General features: G+C 32.1%; 1 protein-coding gene across 3 annotated transcripts in view; it reads left to right on the top strand.

Annotated features, from left to right (window-relative positions):
* The window catches only part of USP25 (ubiquitin specific peptidase 25), a 114,665-nt gene extending 98,381 nt beyond the window's left edge, over positions 1–16,284 (top strand). For all 3 annotated transcript variants that reach the window (XM_081062933.1, XM_081062935.1, XM_081062934.1), the window contains 6 exons: positions 5,067–5,245; positions 6,656–6,734; positions 8,218–8,297; positions 12,083–12,206; positions 14,393–14,588; positions 14,897–16,284. In XM_081062933.1, coding sequence (XP_080919059.1) covers positions 5,067–5,245; positions 6,656–6,734; positions 8,218–8,297; positions 12,083–12,206; positions 14,393–14,588; positions 14,897–15,069 — 831 coding nt within the window. In that variant the 3' untranslated portion in view covers positions 15,070–16,284. The remainder of the gene's footprint in view (positions 1–5,066; positions 5,246–6,655; positions 6,735–8,217; positions 8,298–12,082; positions 12,207–14,392; positions 14,589–14,896) is intronic.
* The last annotated feature ends 2,621 nt before the right edge of the window (positions 16,285–18,905 follow it).

Below are 18,905 nucleotides of genomic sequence, written 5' to 3'. Positions count from 1 at the left end.
AACAGAAAATCCCTAAATAATAATGGCTTAAAGACAGAAATTTCTATCATGTAAAATGAAGTCCAGAGAAAGACAATGCAGGGCTACTATGAGGAGCAAAAATAAAAGCCACAAGGAAAAAAAGAAATAATATTCTCAAAGTATTAGTTGCTTGTATGTATGTATAGGGGTGGGAGTGGGAGGGTAATAAGATAATTATGTTGTGGGATTAATTTAATTTTTTAATTTACTTTAAAAGACATTAAAATTTCTTTTTGTGTACTTTTTTCAATACCTATTAAAGTGCCCTTAGTATTTTAGTGAAATAACACTTTCATATTATGAAACTTTTTTCTTACTAGTTATTTCATTGCTTTATATAAATTGTTACCAGTTGACATAACTTTATCACTCTTTTTTACTTTTGAAATGTGTACTATTATTACATCTTTGTTAATTCAGTAGATATAAAATATACAGCAGAATAGAGAGACCCAAAGAGACAGACTTATGAATGGTAATTAATATGGGATAAAGATGTTATTTCAAATTAATATAAAAAGGATGCATTAGTCAAAATTTTATGTGTGGACTATTTGGTTATTTCTCTGTTGGAGAAAAGAAAATATCACATCTAAGAATCTAAACAAAAAGTAAAATCATGAAAATACTAAAATTAAAGATGTGCACAATTTTGGAAGTGTTCACAGAGCCCCAAATCCATAAAGAAAATATTGCTATATCTTACAAGATTTTAAAAATTCTACACAGTAAGACACTAAAAACAAATTTTAAGATGAATGACAAACCACAAAATACACTTTGAAAGTTACAGATGAATTAAATTTCTTAGCAGATCAAATTATCATTTAATTTAAACAACAACAAAAAACTTTGAGGTTCCTTATTTTAATGAGAATGAGTCTAGTGTTTTATTATTAAGTATATATATATATTTTTTAAGGAGGGCCCAGCTCAAAGTGGCCCATGCGGGGATTGAACTGGCAACCTCGGTGTTAGTAGCAATGTGCTCTAACCAATTGAGCCAACCAGCCACCCAGTATTAAGTATATTTTTTTATAGATCCCTCTTATAAATTTAAAAACACTGTCTTAAATTCATAATTAAGATTTTTCTTTTAAACTGATTGGTGCTTGAATTCAGAAATATTTTAATACATCTATTTGAGATGCTGAACAGGTTTCTCTTTAATCCTTAATCCTCGGAATGTAGAGATCTTAACACTGACTTTTTTTAGTCATTGTAAACATTATCTGTTCCTGTATATTCTTTTTGCATACAATGCAGTTTATCAAAAATGGATATGGATGTTGGGATCTATGTTCACCGATAAATTGATCTGTAGTTTCTTTTTTGTTTGTCGATATTTGATACTCAGATTAAACTAGCTTTGTATAATCATTAAGGAGATTCTCCCCTTTTTTCAGACTTTGGAGCCTAAACTATTTCATAGAAATCACCTGGTCCTTGAAGATTTGCCATAACAGCACAGCTGTAAAACAGTGTGGGCCTGATTACTTTATTGGGGACAGATCTTGGGCACCCTTTTCAGTTCTTCTGTAGTTTTGCTGGGTCTCTTCAATTTTTCTACCTCTTAAAGCAATCCTAGTAATTTGTATTTCCCTAGATGATCATCTGTAATCACGGTGTTATAGTTTATTGACCTAAAGTTATATGTATTGTTGTTTTATAATTTTTTAAACTTTCATCTGTATTTTTGGTATTATCACCTTTCTCATATCTGATGTTGAGTTTTCTCCCATTTTTTGGTCTTCCATCCAGCTTTTTGAAGAGAAAAGGTCTTTGCCTGTCTATATCCAAGTGCTACATTATTTTATTTTTTCTACTTTATTTTGGTTCTCTTTGGTTTTCTTCCTTTACCTATCTTCTTAAAATAAATATTATTCTGTTTTGCTTAAGTTGGAATTTTTCTTTGACTATCAGTCTGGCTGCGTAGACTTTGATATCTCATATTCCCAATATTAATATAATTTTTATTCTTTCAGCCCAGGAATAATTTAAAACAGTATTTTTAAATCTCTTAAGTATTTAATTTGGGAGTTATCTTCAGTTTTAATTCCTATCTGTATCACCCTGTGGTCAAAGAACATAGACTGTGTGATTCTCATCTTCTGGAATGTGGAGTCGGTTTCTTCATCTCCTGGAACACTGTCAGTTTTTAAAAAATAGTTCATAAACATTTAAAATGTGTGTCTGTGTACACACACACACACACACACACACACACCCCTACATACATGCTCTCTGTACTCAACCTTATTTTAGAGAGAAAAACATTAAGAGTTGGAGAACTATGTGACTGATTTTATGTCACTATTAGTAAGTGGTATACTAGCTATCTGAATCTTAGTCTAGCCAATTTTCCCGTTAGTATGTTGTATGTTATCTTCTAAAGTATATGTATAGTTATATCAAAATAATGTCTGTAAGAAGTTACAAATTTAGAATATGATTTTATGATTCAGAAAAGTAAAAAAATGTCTAGGTAGAAATTGTTTGAATCTTTAGAACTGAAGATTTCAAAAGAGAGACTTAAACTAGTCTTATTGAATGGGTAACCTATAGATAGATAGTGAATAAACAAGAAAGGACATCATGCACGTAGAGAACTTAGGAAACACAGGCACTTGTGCATTCGTGGGGAGACAAGCCTGACCTGGGGGAAAGGAGGGCTTTGTTGAAGAGTAATAGGAAATAAGACTAAATAGGTACCACTGGGCCTGATTAGCAGGACCCTGTTAAAGGTCTGGTGAGAAGGAAGTTAAAAAATTAAATACAAAGCAGTTGCATCACTTAATGACCAGTGTCACATTTCATTTTGTAAATATGTGGTGGTTTCATTGCAGTATCTGTGATAATTAACGTAAATAATTGCCTTCTTAAGCAGCCAGATAGTATTGAAAGGACGAACTTAATTCTAAGAATAAATAAAGGATCCAGAGGAATTAGTATGAGGCAGATTTAACAAATCTGCAGTGTTAACTTTATTCAGTAATGACAGACTGTGTAGAGCTCTGCTAAACATGTCAGCATGGTACCCGTGCTGGGAATTTGAAGGAATCTAGATAGGTATGATTGCAGTATAGTTTACAAATCAGCAAACTATGGAAGCTCATAATAAACAAAAACTGAGGAATGAATTGATGCTGGTAAAAAGTTGTGTGTCTGTGTGTGTTTGTGTTTGAAAAGTACTCCCAGAAATTTAGACATGCTTTTCTACCTCTACTGTTTTAAATACCTATAGATTGAAAATTAGGATACTCTTCAATAGAGCAAAATCAAGAGATAAACATAATCTTAGAGTAAAAGAAGATACATATATTTTTTTCCATCTCTTTAATAGAAATCTATTTACTATTTATAAAAATAACCACGGCCTCTATTTTGAAAGTAGGTACTAAAATTGGATAACCATTTAGTGTTATCATTCCTGTCTCTAATCCCATAATAGTTTAACAGACTCAATACAATTTATTTTATTTTGGTCATACTAATTCTGGCCAAGAGCATGATATCTGAAATATTTGAATATTCAAAAAATCTTGTAATAACCTATAACAATCATTGTCTAATGGCTATAGTAAGGAAGAATAGTTATTGACTCTTTTAGTTTGATGTTTTTTCTTAGATTTAGTATAGTGTGGTTATTAAATGAACACATGCCTTTTTTTCAATTGGGAAATAGGAAGTTTTTGAAGAGTTCTAAGCAAAGCTTATGTGCGATAATTAGGTATGCTAAGAAGTGAACCTTGATAATCTTACATGTCAAAATACAGTTAATTTTCATGGCTATTTATAACCACAGCTGTAAGACTTTAGAATCACACACACACACACATACACACACACACCTCCTAAAAAAGAGTTGGAAATTTTAGTTGTAGCTATAAAGTAATTATCTTATTCTGTTTACACTGCTAATCTATATAGAAAAGACTTTATTAGCCTTCCCCTTAATGAAGTATAAGAATATATAACTACCACATTTCATTTAATGTTTGTCAGTTACATTTTCTCCCCCTGTAAAATATAGCCACATAGATGGTAATATCTGTATGGCCAAGAATTGCTTAAAAGAGGCATGCATTTAATAAAGAAAAACCTTTCCAGTAGAATGGATATTTTTGTAATATATTTTGCATGCAGCCCCTAAATACTTTATGGTTAATAGGGCTAAAATTTAGATATGTCTAATATAAATGAACATTTTTAAAATTACCATCTTTACTCATATGGGCTTCTTGTATACACCAGTGTTTGATATATATAACTTTACACATATTTCTATATGACCAGATATTTTCCAGATTATTTGTTCATGTGTGGAACCGTATTAGAATTTATATCCCATTATAATTCGTTATAAATTATGAGGTGTTCCTTTCTATAAAGAAAAAACTCAAACATCAAGGTGGTAATAGTAATAATATTAGTAAGTAATTATTACACTAATAAAATGCAAATATTTTTGAAGCAACAAGGAATTCATTGTATGATAACTGCAATCTCAGGGCTTGCTTTTCATCTCTTATTTGTGGACTAATCAGCTAAAAGTTGTAGTGATATTGTTATACGTTCAAGAACCATCCATTTTCCTTCAGATATGAGTATTCTAGGAACTGTATTTCAGCCCTAGAATTTGGGATATGAGATGATACATCAAACAGAGGCTAAAAAGCATAGGGTAAGAGAGACTTAGTTTCTCAGTCTTAGAATGTGTCTGATAAGGCTTTGACCAGGCTCTGATAAGTTTTATAAAATTACATAGTAAGCTTAGATGTATTATTTACTTTGCCACATCTCTCTGCGGAAACAATAAGAATATTTATATAGTAAAGGCATAAGTTAAGGTTTATGTAGTCAGTTTTTACAAAGTTATTTTAAACTATGGAACATGGAACAATGTTCTTAGATGTACTACCTTGGATGTACTACCTACTTTAAAAGGAAAAAAATCATTGGAATGCAAGAATAATTAAAGTTACATTGTTGATTGATTTAATTATTATGATTAACCAAAATTGGCATTGTGTTTCATTTTCTAGGCAATTAAGTTGGAGTATTCAAGGTTGGTTAAATTGGCCCAAGAAGATACCCCACCAGAAACAGATTATCGTTTACATCATATAGTGGTCTACTTTATCCAGAACCAGGCACCAAAGAAAATCATTGAGAAAACATTGCTAGAACAATTTGGAGATAGAAATTTGAGTTTTGATGAAAGGTAATTTGAAAATTTGAAATATCTAATTCATATGCTAATATTGTTCTTGTTGTTTTGAAGCTCTCAATGCAATTTTTGAATGTTTGTGTAAGAACAGCACAAAATTTGACTTCACTTTATTTGAACAGTTACCTTGTAGTTTATCTACAATTTATAATCATGACCTTTAAAAGTTTGACTGAAAATAATTCAAATGTTTTTAGTACATTTTGTGAACCAAGGTACTGAACTAAGCAATATAATGATATACAGAAGATTATAACTACTATCCTTTTGGACTCAATATTTTAGAGAAATAAAGAATTTTTCAATCTTTACACTGGATATTTGGGGTCAGATAAATGGCTAAACTAATTTTGGTTTACCAAAACACATTTTTCTCTTAAAAGCAACTATAAAACTATTTACTAATGTTAAAAATTTTAATTTAACCTAGTTAGAATGAATACTATTAACAGTAACAGGCCTCATTGCAATCACATTTTAATTCTGAAATAAATGATTATCATTTTATGACTGTCTCAAAAATACTGAATGAAAAATATGTTTAGAATATGAGGAGAAGTAAAGCTTCTAGGATTAATTCCTTCCTCAACATGTGTCAGTATTAAAATTTAGGATTGAGTGAAATAATACAAGTAAATGGTTTTGAACAATATCTGGTAGAAAGTGAGTGCTCAGTGAGTGTTGACTGTTACTATTTTTGCGTAGAAAGTTGGCATCATGATTTTGTTACATATGACTACAAAGAGCTCAGAAATATGACTGATTATGATCCTTATTACCTTGGCTATCAATGCGCTGTTCCAATAAATACATGCTATTGAATTTGGGGAAGGTATTTATGGAAAAATCACACTGACTTTTCATTCTTTGACAATTGTTTGTCCTGGGGACTGCAAATAGTCATTTTGTTTTAATAACCTAATTTCTGTTGTGCTTGAAAAACAGAGTAAGATGTGTGATAACTAAATATATTTTCTTGGATTTTTAAGCTATGATTCTCATCATAAAATATATTGGAATATTTGCATTCATACCTGAAATATTAGGCACACTTTGGATTCCTTTTAACTGTTTACAAATAATGTCATTTGGAGGAAAATGTCTTTTGAGCTTGCTTGATAAATATAAATTATTTAAAACCACTTTTTTTTACCTATGCAGTCTTTATTAATAAAATATAATTTAAAAACCATATATAATTATAACATAGTTGCTGTCTTCTGTATATACTTCGTAGCTACCTAACATTGGTCCAAAACACGTTTTTCACCTAAGTTTATTTGGGAGTTATTTCCTCAAAAAAGTGTTGTTCAGTGACAGTGGATTTCAGTTGCATGTGTGTTGGGTAGTTTAATTTTGTATAACACATTTTTCAGCTTTATGGATTATGTCTTTTATTTAAAGGTGTCACAACATAATGAAAGTTGCTCAAGCCAAACTTGAAATGATAAAACCTGAAGAAGTAAACTTGGAGGAATATGAGGTAATGTTAAAGAGGTTAACATTTGAAGAGGTTAAACTGTAGATTAAGGAATTCTGTAGTTCACTGATTCCTTTCATTTTAGCACAACTAAGCACGTGCAAAAATGAAACACAGAGGAATCAAATAATCTGCCCAAAGTTAACAGAACCTGCATTCTTAAATGCTGTACTGTACAGAACCCATGCTGTATTTTTTTCATTATTTGCTTCATAACATTTCAGGAGTTGTTAGATATTTATTTCAATCATTTAGCACAATATGTATTTGTCATTATTGGACAGTGTTGTACATATGAGAGAGCATGTTCATAATACTGATATTATGCTGATATTGTGCTTGCAGTAATTTTTGTACACAAAATTCTCTTCGTGTTTTCTTTGGCTTTAAAATAAATACTTATTTTTGTTCAATTGCCAATTTAAATACCTAGTATTTCTTCAAATTTACATTTAATTTTATACTATGTATGGTATATATATGTTTATATGTTTATTATTAAATTAATATTTATAATACATTATTCATATATGCATTTAACTATATAGTCTTTTAAATTTATACATCTAGTAAATATTTAGTTGCTTTCATGAGTGCCTTTGATTAATGTTTATGGGAATCTTAATTATTTTAGAATCCCATAAACAATCAGTGTAATTTAGTATGTTATAACAGATAAAAGGAAAGATACAGAAAACACTCATTTTTTATGAAAACCTTTAGCTAGCCTGGAAAATAAAGTAACTAATCTGCTAGAGTGCCTCAAAAAACAAAATACAGCAAAATTACAGTAAATATATAGAATTGTGAACATCAAAAGCTTTCCTTTTGTGACCAGAAGAAAACACAGGGAGATCTGCTATCACTACTTCCATTCAGAATGGTACTGGAAGTTCAAGCAGAGCAGTAAGGCAACAGAAGTAAGCAAAAAGCAAAAGATTAGAAAAGAAGAAACAAAGTTATCATTATTTGCAATTTTATACTTAGATAATATAAACAGAATCCACAGATAAATTTATTGAACTAATAAGAGCTTTGCAACATGGAAATCTATGTCAAATATCAATTTTATTCCCTCATATCAATAACAAATAATCAGAAAATGAAAATTTGAAAGATACCATTTACAATAGCATCCCAAACTGTGGAATACCTAGAAATGAATTTAACAAAAAATGTGTGTGACTTTAGGAGACATTGAGGAAGACCTAGATTAATGGATAATGTGCATCGTGTTTGGTTTTCCCCTAAATGGTTCATTGATTCAGACCCTACCAAACTTCTAGCAAGTTGTTTTAGGAAGTTTGTTAAGCTGATCCAAAAATGTTTTGGAAATGTGAAGATATCAGTCTAGTCCTGATATCCTTGAAGAACAAGATAGAAAGGCTTTTTCTACTATTATGCTTGTAATAGTAACATTAGAATAGTTTTCATCGTAGTTTTAATACCTTCCTGTGTACATTTTTAATATTTCTTTCACCTACAGGAGTGGCATCAGGATTACAGGAAATTCAGGGAAACAACCATGTATCTCATAATTGGGCTAGAAAATTTTCAAAGAGAAAGGTAAGGGAAAATGGACACATCTGAAGAGATTAACTTTTGTACTTAATTCTGTTCAGATAAGACCTTATCTATAGAGAAGATTTTATTCACACTAAACATTTTTAATAAACATTTTACTTTAGAACAGTTTTAGGTTTACAGAGAAATTGCACAGTTAGTACAGAGTGTTTCATATACCCCATATACGGTGTATTTTTGTTTTAAGTTAGATCTATAAGGTTGGCATTAGTGTCTCTTTTTATCTGGTCTCAAACACTGCAGCTGAAGTTTAGGATGAAACGGGATTATATGGGAGCCTAGAAGTTTGCTGGGACCAAAGAAGCCGGTAGCCTGGCACGTGGAATATTGGTGTTCCCTGAGGTCTGCCTGTGGGGCACCTTCCTTTTTCATATTCTTTCTGAGTCTAGTCTTGACATCACGTCAGAAGCAGTGATTCCAGTGTGTCTCTTTGCCTGAATTTTCAGGTTCTATAAAAAATACAAAAAAAGGACACATTGTCGATTATTTTTCACTTAAAGTACAAAAGATTTTAACGGTAATATTGTTATGTATTATTATTTTAATTGTTACCAAGAAGAAAGGATGGATATTGATTATTTACCATTACAGATTACTCATTAGTTAGCATTTACTTATTTCTGCACATATTTCTTAATTCATATCCTTTAACATTAACTTACTTGACAAGTGATTTGTTTTAAAAAGTGCTGTATTTTAAATAGTGCTCTACTGCAGCCAGGTGAAAAGTATGTTGAATTCTTTCTACTTTTACTCTATTTTTACTCTCCTTTCTCTTTCCCCTTTCCCACCCTCCTCCCCCCCCACTGAGATAATGATGCTTTTTTTTTTAATGGCAACATAGATCTTTATTTCTGGAGCTATACCATCCATCATGGTGGCCACCAACCATGTGTGACAATTGAAATTTTTTTAAACTGAAAATTTAATTTCTCAGTCAGACTAGCCACATTTCGCATGTTCAATAGCCACATTGGGCTAGTAGCTATTGTATTGGCCAACACAGATACAAAACACTTCTATAATTACAGACAGTTCTGTTGGGCAGTGCTACTTTATTGATTTGACAGGACGCTATGTTATTATTTTTACATTTATCACAATTTTAGAAGTATCAAATAAAATTAAAAAGTAATGTTAATACTTGGATACAAATTATGAAAGTCCTAGTGATTGCATAATTTATAAGATAATTCACATTGGTCATTGAAATAAAAAACTTTTTATTAATAGTTCTCTTTTATTGTTATTTTTTTGGTTAAAGTTTTATTTCTTTAATGGGAATATTCAAATTCACAGTAGGATTTCTGAGATTTGTACTGATGTGAGAAAAATATTAATATGTTACAATTGAATAGTGTCTAAGACCAAAAAGGCATTTCCATTTTACAGATAAAGAAACTAAGTTCCCCAGTGTGATAATTTTGTCAAGGTCACACAACTAAGTAGGGAGAGAAAAATTAAAATGGAGAGAACCCTGTACTCTTTATAATTTAATGAAATCAGATAAGCACAAAAAGTATTACACATTTATCTCATTCAGTAAGAATTAAAAAGATTAAACTGTCACTCTCTAGCTCTCTGCATAGTGTCTACATTAGCTTTTTTTATTTAACATTTGATAAAGGTCTTTAAGATATAACTGGGAAATATGTTGAAATTTCATAATTTTATTATTCTTGTTCAAAGGTCAGTATTCTAGTATAGCAAATGTTAATTAAATTGGAAGAATCAACTAGAAAGTTAGTAATGGTAACAAATTGTGTTTATGAAATATTGTAGTTAATTTTATCACTTTAAATACAGTAGTTACCATAGCTAGCAGTATATAAAATACTGCCAAAAGTTTCTGTCAGACTTGTTTTTAAGGAAAACATAGTACTTAAAAGCCATGAAAGGAACACTTATTGATGATTCCTTGTCAATTCTATGAGTAGTGAAGTAAAATCATGTTTTTAGTAACCATAATTTTACAATAGTATAAGAGAAGATAGAGAATCTACCAGGCTCCATAGTCTTATTTTATCTTTAATAAGAATCTTGTAACCAGACTGCTGAATCTTACTCTGAATTATTTGAAAATGTGTTTATAAAACTTTAAAAGTTGATAAAGCATGGAACATTTTGTGCACCTCAGTCGAAAATTGGAACAAGGTCTCGGTTTCAGGGCTATTCTCAGGGAGGTGACTCAGGTCTAGGAGGCCAGATATGAATGTCATTCAGAGAAGACCTTTTTAACAGGAAACTTAATAGCTGTAAAAGAAAAGGTAGATGTGCCAGCAGACTCCTTCAACTTAGTGGCAAAAAACAACATTTAATATTATCACTTCCTTTTTTTATTCATAAATAAAACAAAAAATCTTTAGTTGAGATTGTGTCCATATTATTTCAAAGTCAAGTTTCATAATACTAAGGTTTCTCAAAAACGAATTCCTAGAAGAAGCCCTTTTTCAATAAGTGTGTGTAAAATAACTTATTTTTTTAAGACATAGTTTCAGGTATATAATTTGAGTTGTCACAAATGTGTACATTAATTTCCAAATAAGTCTACATTTAATCATTGGAGTATAGAATTGATTTGTATCTAAGCATAAGAAATTAAATAATAAACAGTAACACTCGCAGTGTACCCTAGAATTTAAAGACAGTTTTTATTGTAGTATTTCACTTTTTATTACATTTTTCTGAATTAATCTATGGGAAGATATGTTATGATTGGACAAACTGAAACAATGGAGTTATCTTGAAATATCTTCTGTGTTTCAGTTATACAAATGTATGGCTGTATGTGTTTTGTCCTGTGGCATATTAGGAGAAGGATAATTATTTTAGAGGCAATTCTAGCACTCTGAAACATTTTTCCTCTCCCTTTTTAAAAACCAGTTTGAACTTCATAATACCTAGATTTTATTAATATAACATAACATATTACTTACATTAAATGTAATACAAAGGTCTACCCTGCCAGCTTTTTATTTGGTATTTTCTTTTGTTTGTTTGCATCCCACTAGGTTTCCCAGATTTAGAGGCACTGTTTTTTTCCCTTTCTACTTCTGTCATCTCCTTTGGATAGTCTCCCCTCGGTCTTTATGTTCTTCTCAACCTCTAGCACTGTGCTTGTGCATCGAAAAAAACCCTGACCAAATAGTCACTGAATGAACCAAAAGATGTTTGTGATCAAAAAACAAAGTAACACTCTTCCTTCATACAAAAGGGATATTACGTTGTTAAATAAGTAGCGTGTTGACTTTCATATGTCTTAATTTTGACTCTAAATGGAAGACATCAGGAAAATAAATGCCAAAGCAGACAAAATGAACTACCAGAATTAATCAATTACTGCCTTTGTTTTGTTTTGTTTTTCGATTTTTGTTTTTAACTATCTCCTGATTTCAGATGTATGCTTTTTAAAATTTTTTTTTTCAGTTATAGTTGACATTCAGTGTTATTTTATATTAGTTTCAGGTGTACATTGTAGCGGTTAGATATTTACTAGTGATTCCCCCTTATTAGTCTAATACCCACCTGACACTATGCATAGTTATTACAATATTATTGACTGTATTCCTTATGCTGTACTTTACATCCCCATGACTATTTTGTTTCTAAAATAATGCTCTCAGGTGTATAATGCATTTGATGACATTTTTTATCATAATGTTGTTCTGGATAACCAAAAATTTAAATGTTTATTTAAAATGTTTTGTAATTCTTGTTGACTTTTTAAATAAGAAATACTAATACTATATGTTTCTTTTTATTTTAAGTTACATAGATTCCTTGCTGTTCCTGATCTGTGCTTATCAGAATAACAAAGAGCTCTTGTCCAAAGGCCCATACAGAGGACATGATGAAGAGTTGATATCACATTATAGAAGAGAATGTTTACTAGTAAGTTGAATACACATAGTATGTCTTTATCTTTTTGTCTTACATTGGGCAAATTTTCCAAACTCATATATAAGTGATTTGCTCTATAAACTCTGATGAGGTAGCAATCATGATGATGTCTGTAATCAGGTCTGCTGCCTTAAGATGAGAGAATGCACTCAATTCTTTATCCCTTCTTCTTCATGGATCCCAAGTATTGCACGTGATAACCCATAAATGTTCTTAAAATGGGATCAGTATGGTTACGTTTTTATATTTAGATTTTTTTCATCACTCTTCCACTCCCTTTTTTGGTAGAAGAGGAATGGCTGCATAGAGCACAAGGAATTACCATTATTACAGAAAAATGATAGGTAGGTCTGAGTTTTTGTAAGTAGCAGTATATTTGGTGGACATCGGTCAAAGGATCATGGTAATACAGTATCTTTTTTTTTCACCTAGTCATTAGTAGTTTTTTCCTCAAATGTTTTTACTCTCTTTGTGCTGAATATTGCTGCTATTATAAACTTATTAAAAATCTTTATAGCAGTTTTTTTGTACCACAAACTTATGTACCATTTTGGATGAGTGGGAAGAAAAATGTAGTCATCAAAGCTGCTTGACTTTCTGGTTTTGTGTTTGGCTTTGAGGAATCTTAAGAGGGTAAACAGGGTTGGTTTTGGGCAGATTATATTTAAGGTATTTACAGGACATGTTTTAATTGAGTCTTTCCATTCATTCAGTAGTTACCAAGTCCCTTGATTTCATTTGCTTCACCATTTTCTATACCATCTTCTTCACACCCTTGTGCTTCTGCCTTATGTGAGGCTCTTACCCTCCTTTCTCCGTCCCCTCTGCTTCTTGATTTCAGTCGCTACTCCTTTCTAGTCTGTCGTCTCATATACTACTGCCAGAATTTTCTGAAGACAAGCCCAATCATGCCAAACCTAACATTAAATTTCAGAGTAATAACTTAATATGTCTGCATATTGTAAAAATTATAGTATATACTTCAAGGCTAATCTGATTTAATCCTCTTAATCACTATGTAAGGAAGTATAATAATAGTATCTTGTTTTTCAGATAAACTGAAGCTAAGAGATTATTTATTGTCTCAAAATTAGGTCATTGGTTGGTGGCTGAGTTAGACTTTTAGCATAGGCCCCTCTGCAAACTAAAGACAAATTGCACAAGAATGACATAATATAAACACAAATGATGTAATTTTTATTTAAAATTCAGCTTAAAACTATAGTCATTTAAAAATCATATGTATCATGCTATAAACACAAGATTTCAAACATAAACCCTTAAATATTATTGCTCTTATTTTACCTGTATTCCTTATCTATCTCTTATGTCTCTATTTTTTATCTTAAGGATTTCTCAGTTCTCCTAGAACTAGATCAGGAGTCAGCATACTGGGCATGTATGTGCCCTAGCCCATCACTTGTTTTTTATAAATAAAATTTTATCAAAACACAGTCATGCTCATTCATTTACATATTATATAAGACTGCCTTTGTGCAACAATGGCCGGGTTGAGTAATTGCAATGGAAACTATTGTTCTTGAAGCCTACAATATTTCCTATCTTGTCCTTTACAGACAAAGTTTGCTGATCCCTGAACCAAATTGTAAGCTCCACGAGTTTTCTTTATTAATCACTTGGGTACCCCTGCCTCTAGAACAGTTTTGGGCATATAACATGAACTCAGTAAGAATTTTCTCAGGGGCTAAATGGATCGATTACCTTTATATTGTTGTCCCAAGGAATATATTCAGTTGACATTTATAGAGAGGATAATGAAGAGTTTTTCAAAATTAATGTAGAGTCTGAATTTCCTTATTTTTAAAGTTTCTTTGATTGCTTATTAAATTTTAGAATTGGGAGAACACCTCGAGAATAAATAAAAATTGGCACCTAAAGTGATGATCAAAGTAGTATAAGCTGAACATGAACTTTAAAATCATGACAACAGTATTTTCCCCCACTTCTTTTTCCTTCTATTTCTGTTGTACATACAGCTTTCTCTCGGAGATTTTTCCGTGCTAGAATAGGTTGAGATGATTTATTTTTCCTGATTGCCCTTTGTTCTAATGCTGTTCAGAGCATACTTACTATATTGTCTTCAGTATTTACATATACAGGTGTTTTTTATTTCATTGAAAAGGAAACAAACCTATTCTTTTTCTCATTGCATTAAGAAATTAAATGAGCAAGCTGCAGAACTCTTTGAATCTGGAGAGGATCGAGAAGTAAACAATGGTCTGATTATCATGAATGAGTTTATTGTCCCATTTTTGCCCTTGTTATTGGTGGATGAGATGGAAGAGAAAGATATACTCGCTGTGGAAGATATGAGAAATCGATGGTGTTCTTACCTTGGACAAGAAATGGAAGGTGAGTTTAAACAATGCTTGTGCACACCTGGGTTGTTGGGATTAAAAGCAGTTAGAATTAGGTGTTACTTATTCTTTTCTTTATACTCTGTAATAGTCACATCATTACTTTTTTATTTACAAACTAAGCTGTTCACAGTAAGCCGTTGCCATTTATATTTTACCTCTTCCCCCAAAATAGTAATTACTTTATATATATTGAGAATACAATATGAACTGACCACTCCAAGTTAATAAATCATGTTAAAGATGGTAATTTCTCTCCCTCCCTCTCTACCCTTAGTTACCTTTAATTGTTTATATTTGCAGCACATCTCCAAGAGAAGCTGACAGATTTTCTGCCAAAACTGCTCGATTGTTCTACAGAGATTAAAGGCTTCCAGGAGCCGCCGAAGTTACCTGCATATTCCACACTGGAACTGTGTGAGCGGTTTGCCCGAGTCATGCTGTCCCTCAGCCGAACTCCTGCCGATGGAAGATGAACGGCACACACTTGCCCTATACACGCTGTATAAACTTGTTTTAGTCCTTAACCCTTGCCTTCCTGTCACAGGGTTTGCTTGTGCTGCTATAGTTTTTAACTTTTTTTATTTTAATAACTGCAGAAGACAAAATAACTATCCAGACTTTAGCCGGACTGCAAACAATAAAGCTGAGAATCGCATGGCACTCAGACTTTATTTCATCCAGAACTCATGTCTAATTACAAATCTGATTGATTTTATTATGGCAAAACCATGTTTTCGCCACCTTCCTGTTACAGTATTACTTTGCTTTTATCTTTGTCTACAAGCTTTCCATTCAGTCTGGATTCTTCCATGACCACAGCCATTTAAGTGTTCGGCACTGTGTACGATACATAATATTTGGTAGCTTGTAAATGAAATTAAAGAATAAAGTTTTATTTATGGCTACCTATGTGTTTGTAAGCAGGTATATTATATATTAGTGTATTATTTTACTTATATAAATGAATTTTGGGGATTGTTTAAGATTGGGTAATGAATAGGTTAATACAAACTTTTAATTTTGCTCTGTTAACGCATTGAAAATTTACTAAATATTTGACACTTAAATATAGCTATATTTTTGATTAAGTTGTTAAACTTAATATGCTATCTACACCTGTTTTGAATTCAAATCAGGTTTTCAGTGAATTCTAATCAGGTTTTCGGCTGATATTTAAGTCAAGTACACTGAAACTTTTAACCTTTTCTTAGATTAATCTTCTATTTTTTTATGTATTTACAAATAATATAGTAAGGTGACTATTTCAAGAGATACCAGAAAAAAATACTTGAATAAGGGCTATTTAATAGTGAAACTTATAAGAAATATGTATATGTATATATACACAAACACACACGTGTACACATACACACACATTCTTCATAATGGAAGATAATGTTTTGAATTATATAATCATTCTATTTTTGTAAATTGTATACCACATTAATTGAAAATGTTCTCTACTAATCAGTGCTGTGAAATGAAGTTGATATTGTTGAACTAGAAGTTACGAGTATCTTACCTGCTTTTATTTACCTCCTTTTCAAAAAGGAAAAAGCTGTAGAACATTTTATGAATGGAACTTCTGTTTAATGAAGTAATGTTGTGAATGAAAATCAATGCTTTAAAGGTAATCATGTTACCAACAACCTATTTTTGAATTTATAAAAATTTCTTTATAAACAATACTTTGTTAGCATAGTAAAATATGTCATTATACTACGTGTATGTTTGTTGTAGCGTCGCCAAAACTAGTGCTTTTTGTAAGTGCCTCTCGCAAAAGGCCCTGGATGGAGAAGGAAAAAGAAATACTAAGTCATTAAATGATGCCACTCATAAAGGTATCAGATGCTAAGGTATTAATTACAAGGAATTGGTACTATTTCTGTTGTGAAGTTAGATTTTGCCGATTGTAGCTATCAGAATGTGTTTTGGTATAGATTTTAAATTCTCTACTTGAGCAGAAGTCATATTCTGCATTGGTTTTCAAATCCAGTCAAAAGTTTAGAAACTTCGTATGTATTATCAACACTTTTGTAAATTATCTTCAGTATTTTATGATATTCTACCATAACGGTAAAGTGGTTTGTGTTTATGTGATAACTGACTTCTAAGACACAAAGTGCTCAAACACCATATGGGAATTACTCCTTTCACAAGCCACATCCGGGGATCACATGTGGCTCTTGTGCCGACGGTAAGTGTTATTATTATATTTACTTTGTAGTTAAGAGCCAGGTTACTCATTCCTAGTAAAGAATATGAAGTACTTATTTACAGTAGTGACCTTTTTCAAGACCTGGGGAAACAATTGTTTTTATGTCAGCTTTTAATCTAGTCTTAAGATTTGGTTCAGTAAAATTTCCATACACTATTTACTGAGTTAAATATAATGTATAGCTAGTAATTTAAAATTAGAACTTCATAAAACTGTTCTCCATGGCCGATTTCACTGTGATTGAAATAATACTCATTTTGATTACTATAGTCCTCCTTTCTCACCTCCCAAAATTAGATTTTGAAGTAATTTAGGGTAGAATTCAAATAGAAAGAACTTAAGACTTGTAGGAACTTATAAACACAGGGTTTAGGGAGACTGTAGCCATGAGTGAACCTATGAGACCCCACTAATACTTTTCAGATTCATTGAAATACTGTAATGACCATACACTAAATCACTTGTTCTCATAATGTGGTTTCATACCAGCAACTTCAGCAACATCTGGGAACGTGTTGGAACTGAAAATGTTTGAGTCCCACAGCACAACTACTGATTCAGAAACTCTGTGATGATCTGTGTTTTTATAAGTCCTTGAGATGATGCAGATGTCTGCTGAAGTTTGCAAACTGCAGACTAAGTAAAACTATCAGTAGCATTTTATCCACCTTAAACTGATGCTATTTAATTTCTATTAACTTATGATCCCTGTTTGTTGGAAGATTTTCAATATTTCCAGGACTTTTAATTTCAAGGAAGTGATTAAAAATTCTTTTGCTTAGTTTTAGATTTGAGACTAAGGTAATTTTTCTCCTATATTGATTTTCCAGAAGGTCGGTGTCTGTTTTATGATGCAGAATTGTTGACCTCTACCTTTGGGTCCCGTTCCCGTTATTTCCCAAAAGTATAGTCACTCCAATGCTTGGGGGACGTGAGTAAGGATACCCTTGTGTAAGCTTTTTTAAAATTTACATCATTAAGCAGATTAAATACCATTTATCATTGTACCCATGATAACATCATCCAAAGTGTGTGTGTGTGTGTGTGTGTGTGTGTGTGTGTGTGTGTGTGTGTGTGTGTGTTTGCTTAGGCTTCCATAGCAAATTACCACAGACCAGCTTGCTTAAACAACAGAAATTTCTCACAGTTCTGGAGGCTGGAAGTCTAAGACCAAGATGTTGACAGGTTTAGTCCCTCAAGAGGCCAGCGTCTCCGTGGCTTACAGACAGACGGCCTTTTCACTCTGCCCTCACATGGCCTTTTCTCTGGGCATGCACATGTCTCTGGTGTCTCCCTCTTATATGGATGCCAGTCACACTGCATTAGGGCCCCACCGCGAAGACCTCATCTAATCTCTTCAACACATGTATTTGTGTTGGGGAGGTCACAGTACATAACCTGGCTCATCACAGGGCCCAGATTATATACCTCCTTTCCAAAACAGGATTGTTAACATACCATTAGCCCCAGGATCACAGTGCAGATATCTATAATTTTCTGCTCTTACATCTGCTTCATTGCTTTCTTTTACTTTCACGTAACTCAAAAACGGTATTAAAGTTATAGCAAATCAATTAGAAATTGCTCACAATGCATTCAATCAGTGTGTTTTCACTGAACAAATCTGCAGAACAAATGCAGCATTCCACGTTGACGTGTCCTTGTTCGTGTGTTTGTCTGTTTCACGTCCCATTATACCATGGGTCTGTTCCTGTTTGCCTAGTGTTTTTATTCTTACCTACTCTACATCCCTTTTCCATTCCTCATCCCGTCCCCGGCCTGGAGGTACTACTGTTAACCGTTGCGGCCGCATATTTCCCCATGTTTGGATAATGTTATATGGTGTGTACACATAAGCCATGGTGGGTTTGCGGGGAGAGGGAGTGGGTAGTGGTCCTTGCTTTTACAAAAATGAAATAACCACCTATTTTACATGTTCTTTCCCCTCCTGTAGATTCTCGCCTCCAGTCCTCCTTTTTCTAATTAGCTTTGATAGAGGTGGCTCAGAATAATCAAATAATAATAACAGTAATAAAAGTTAAATGAGTCATGATTGACAACTATATACACAATTGGGGACACACATGCCCA

This window comes from Rhinolophus hipposideros (genome assembly GCF_964194185.1).
Source record: "Rhinolophus hipposideros genome assembly, chromosome: 2".
Lineage (NCBI taxonomy): Eukaryota > Metazoa > Chordata > Mammalia > Chiroptera > Rhinolophidae > Rhinolophus > Rhinolophus hipposideros.
This window is presented reverse-complemented; position numbering and strand designations above follow the sequence as displayed.